Genomic DNA, 4,829 nt, shown 5'->3' with positions numbered 1-4,829 from the left:
CAAATGATTATTTGTATTTACCAGACTTTCAAAAATTATAAAATAACCATTATTTTATTGAATTATTAAAAAATGATCACTGCAATGTTATAACATTTATAAAAGTTTGATATATTCAATTTTCAATTTTAATAATTTGATAAAATATAATGATCATTTTATAACAATTCGATAAAATATAATAACCATTTTGTAACTATTAGATAAATTTAATAATTATTTTGTAAGTTCTGAAAGTTTAATGACCTAAATAATCATTTCAATAGTATAGTGACCTTTAGTGTACTTTACACTAAATTTTTTTGTTTTACTGGATAATTTTTTTTAAAAGAACAATCTAAAAATTTAGAATTTGATTACTTTTTTATATATAACTCCTAGTTTTATTAAAAAAAGAAATATTCATAATTATAAAGAATGTTTACAATCATAAACGTAAACTAAACACACAATTAAGATATTTTCTTATCACCATTAATATAAAAATTAGTCATTAAGATCACACAATATCATAGAAGGAAAATATTAAAAATCTAACTAAAAAATTCGAACAAAAGATAGATAGGAACATATTTAATTGCATCGATAAACCACAAAATAAATCAAATTACTAAAAGACCACTGACAATCCATAAATCAAAGTCGAGTGACATGAAAAAACCGTCCACGAATGCAAATAGCGTATCCAAATCCAATTCGATGGTCCAAAACAAGAAAGATTAGCATGACAACAAATAAACATCATCTTGATCAATCATGACGATGTCAAATCCAACCATAAAAAAGATAAATTAAAACAAAGTTTTATTAAAAAAAAGAAGAAATATTCATAATTATAAAGAAAGTTTACAATCATAAACGTAAACTAAACACGCAATTAAGATATTTTCTTATCACCATTAATATAAAAATTAGTCATTAAGATCACACAAGATCATAGAAGGAAAAGATTAAAAATCTAACTAAAAAATTCGAACAAAAGATAGATAGGAACATATTTAATTGCATCGATAAATGAACCACAAAATGAATCAAATTACTAAAAGACCATTGACAATCCACAAATCAAAGTCGAGTGACATGAAAAACCGTCCACGACTGCAAATAGCGTATCCAAATCCAATTCGATGGTCCAAAACAAGAAAGATCATCATGGCAACAAATAAACATCATCTTGATCAAGCATGACGATGTCAAATCCAACCATAAAAAAATATAAATTAAAACAAAAATCAATTAACCAAAAATATGCCATAAAGACAAAAAAAAGTGTCATAAACAAATTTGATAACTTAATTGTAACTTAACATATTAAATTTTATTAATTATAATTTAATAAAATTATATATTTAAATACTTTATTTTTAATATAGTTTAAACTTGTATGAAATTTATTTTTGGGTTTTAATAGTTTAATTTTAAATAAAATAAAAAATCTGATACTTATGTAGATTAATTTTTTTCAATTTTAAAATTAGAAAGAATATTTTTCATATTCTACAATGATGTATGGTTTACAAGAAAAATCAAATTATGAATTCCTAACCAAAGGGTAGGAACAGTACTAGTTAGCCCAAGAGTACAAGTAAATGGCAAATGGGTCCTAGAGTAGGTAAGACCGATGAATGAAAGACTTGAAGTTTCCATTCAGTTTTGCTTCAACTCCTGTTAAGGATAGATTGAGAGGAGAGGATAGATGAACGCAGTCATTTCTTTGAAAATTTAAAATTATTATATATTTTAAAATTTTATAAATTCGAGTTGGCATGTAGACTCCAGCCAAGCAAACAACTCTCATCTTTGCCAAGAAAACCATCTCTTCGACTTTTATTTTTTTGCTTCCTTCAAACTATAATCTCAAAATGTGGGTTAAGCTTAAAGCTGTTTCACTTTCTTCAATTCTCTCCTATCTGATTATCAGCATCTGCCATGTTGGCGTTGCCCCAAGATGCTACGACACTGGTAATTTTACCACAAACAGCACGTATGGAAGAAACCGGGACCTTCTTCTCGATTCACTCCCTCGTAATGCCTCTGCAAACGGTGGATTCATTACCGCCACTATTGGCCAGGGCTCCGACAAAGTTTACGCTCTTGCTATGTGCAAAGGAGACTATACTCCAGACGAATGTTTTAGCGTTGTCAATGATACAATCCACGAGCTCATGGACACTTGTCCCAACCAGAAAGAGGCCTATTCATGGACAGGGGATTTCTCTGTTGTGCACTATGCAGATCACTCATTTTTCGGAACGTTGGAGCTAGAACCCGCTGTGGCAGTCTATAATACGGGAAACATCACATCGAACTTAACAGAATTCGATACGGTTTGGGAGAGTTTGATAGACAGTGTGGTGAGGAAGGCTTCCAACGGTTCTTCTAGTCTCAAGTATGCAACTGGTGAAGCGGACCTTCGAGCATTCCAAAGGATATATTCACTAGTGCAGTGCACTCCGGATTTATCGGAGCAGCGTTGTGACTACTGCCTAAGGCAATCCGCAAGTCGCTATGAAAGCTGTTGCCATGGGAAGCAAGGAGGTGTTGTTCGGAGGCCTAGCTGTTATTTCCGGTGGGATTTGTATCCCTTCTATACAGCCAATGCTTCTACAACGGCGTCTTTGTCTCCTCCACCCTCACCTTCTAGTCCTCCACCCCCAGCTGCTAGTCCTCCGCCACAGTCAGTGGAATCCGAAATCAGAAAAGGTAAGTACCGGTCAGCAAGATGCATGCTGATTTCAGGAATAAAATAGGTGTCTTGTCTAACGGTACTTACAAAAGTTGTTGCCTGTACAGAAGGGGGAGGCATTTCATCCCGAACACTAATCGTTATAGTCGTTCTAAGTGTCATCTTCATGGCGGTGCTTGTCATACTTGGAGTTGTTCTCCCCAAGAGGATCAAGAAAAAGAAACAGGATGATCAAAGTAAGTTAGCCTTTGATTTTCTTTTGTTTTCCTGTTATAGTCTAATAACAAAAGATAATTCACTAATAATCAATCCTTAGCAATGTTTAAGCATGGTGTGGTTAGTTTTACTCTCCTTTCCATTAGTTACAAGTTATGTCACTTGAATGATTCTTTGTTAACCTGCAGATAGCAAGACGCACGTTGAATCGTTGCAAATTGACTTTAATGTAGTGAGAGTTGCAACAGAAAACTTCTCCGATGCAAACATGCTTGGACGAGGTGGATTCGGCCCTGTTTACAAGGTAATTTAAGACTTGCTGTATGAAAATTTCCATCATATCAAAGAAGAAAAAAGACAGAATGAATGTGACAGTGAATCCTCTATCAGGGTAAGCTTGAAGATGGACGAGAGGTAGCTATAAAGAGGCTGTCCGAAAATTCAGGCCAAGGAACACGAGAATTCAAGAACGAAGTCATGCTATTGGCAAAGCTTCAACACAGGAATCTGGTTAAGCTTCTTGGTTTTAGCTTTGAAAAAAGAGAAAGGGTTCTAATCTATGAGTTTCTGCCCAACTCAAGCCTTGACCACTTTATATTCGGTACCGTTTCAATCCTTCTAAAATACACCTATTGAATATGCATTGTAGTCCTATAATTTTACAAATTTTGCAGATCCAGTAAAACGATTACTACTAAACTGGGACAAGAGGTACAAAATTATAGAGGGAACAGCCAAGGGACTTGTTTATCTTCACGAAGATTCTCAATACCGGATTATCCATCGTGACTTAAAAGCAGCCAACATATTGTTGGATGAACAAATGAATCCTAAGATCTCGGATTTCGGAATGGCAAAGTTGTTTGCGGTTGATCAAACTCGTGCCGATACAAGCAAAATCGTTGGGACCTAGTACGTATTTAGAATAATGAGATTTTATATCTTGTTTGTTACCTTTATTAATTGAAATGTATTTGTCAATGCAGTGGATACATGGCTCCAGAGTATGCATGGCATGGACAATATTCAGTTAAATCTGATGTTTATGCCTTTGGAGTGTTGGTTTTAGAAATCATTAGCGGCCACAAAATCAACAGCTTCTCCAACCAAGTAGGGGACTCTCTGCTAACCCATGTAAGTTCTCCATACTGTGGTTATGGTATATATAATGGATTAGATTTTGCTGTAAGACTGTAAGTTCATAACCTCAAACATTTGCAGGCATGGAGAAATTGGAATGAAGGGACTGCTTTGGAATTTGTTGATCCGATTCTGAGGGATGGTTCGAGAAGCGAAATAATGAGATGTATCCATCTCGGGTTGCTTTGTGTTCAAGAAAACATTGCTTATAGACCGACCATGGCCTCTGTGGTTCTCATGCTTAGTAGCTATTCCATGTCTCTTCCGGTTCCATCGAGACCTGCATTTTCTATGACTACCAACACGGAGACGGCAACAATGTCCGAGTCATTGTCACTCTCTAATCAATCTGAAAGAGAAGCCATCCAAGCCTCTGTCAATGAGGCTTCAATTTCGGAGCTAGATCCTCGATGAAGTTCGAATAAGTACTTGCACTGCATATCTTCTGTACTTTTTTTTTTCTGTATGATTGTCTAGAAATTCAGTGATAAATACATAATAAGTTGAGTACTTGAACCTCCTTGTTGACTGACCCAACCCCATCTCTGTAGCTACAGTGCTTATTCATGTCTTTGTACCAAAAAAGAAATAGAAATTCGGTCGTTATTGATGGCGAATCCTTGTTTCAATAGTGATGGTGATGGGAGTGTGATTAGTTGCGGTGATCGGTTGATGATTGTTCTTAATTGATAATATTTGATCATTAATTTTTTGATCTTATGGATTTATTACCGTTGATTTAGTTGTATTATGCTTATTTTCGTGCATGATCTTATTTTTCATATTT

General features: G+C 34.5%; 1 protein-coding gene across 1 annotated transcript; it reads left to right on the top strand.

Annotated features, from left to right (window-relative positions):
• The first annotated feature begins 1,797 nt into the window (after positions 1-1,797).
• LOC120204237 (putative receptor-like protein kinase At4g00960) lies at positions 1,798-4,575 on the top strand. Its single transcript, XM_039204354.1, has 7 exons — positions 1,798-2,703; positions 2,794-2,922; positions 3,091-3,206; positions 3,293-3,503; positions 3,577-3,814; positions 3,889-4,036; positions 4,124-4,575. The coding sequence occupies exons 1-7, from the start codon at positions 1,863-1,865 to the stop codon at positions 4,454-4,456; spliced, it is 2,016 nt and encodes a 671-aa protein (XP_039060285.1). The 5' UTR covers positions 1,798-1,862; the 3' UTR covers positions 4,457-4,575.
• Positions 4,576-4,829: the final 254 nt, after the last annotated feature.

The sequence above is a fragment of the Hibiscus syriacus genome, unplaced genomic scaffold, assembly GCF_006381635.1.
Source record: "Hibiscus syriacus cultivar Baekdansim isolate YM2019G1 unplaced genomic scaffold, ASM638163v2 tig00010533_pilon, whole genome shotgun sequence".
Lineage (NCBI taxonomy): Eukaryota > Viridiplantae > Streptophyta > Magnoliopsida > Malvales > Malvaceae > Hibiscus > Hibiscus syriacus.
Note: the sequence above shows the minus strand (reverse complement) of the source record. Positions and strands in the feature narration are given on the sequence as shown.

Coding starts and splice junctions, on each gene's coding strand:
- LOC120204237 (XM_039204354.1), top strand. CDS start 1,863: ATGTGGGTTAAGCTTAAAGCTGTTTCACTTTCTTCAATTCTCTCCTAT. Junction 2,704..2,793: donor GGAATCCGAAATCAGAAAAG/GTAAGTACCGGT, acceptor TTGCCTGTACAG/AAGGGGGAGGCATTTCATCC. Junction 4,037..4,123: donor GGGACTCTCTGCTAACCCAT/GTAAGTTCTCCA, acceptor AAACATTTGCAG/GCATGGAGAAATTGGAATGA.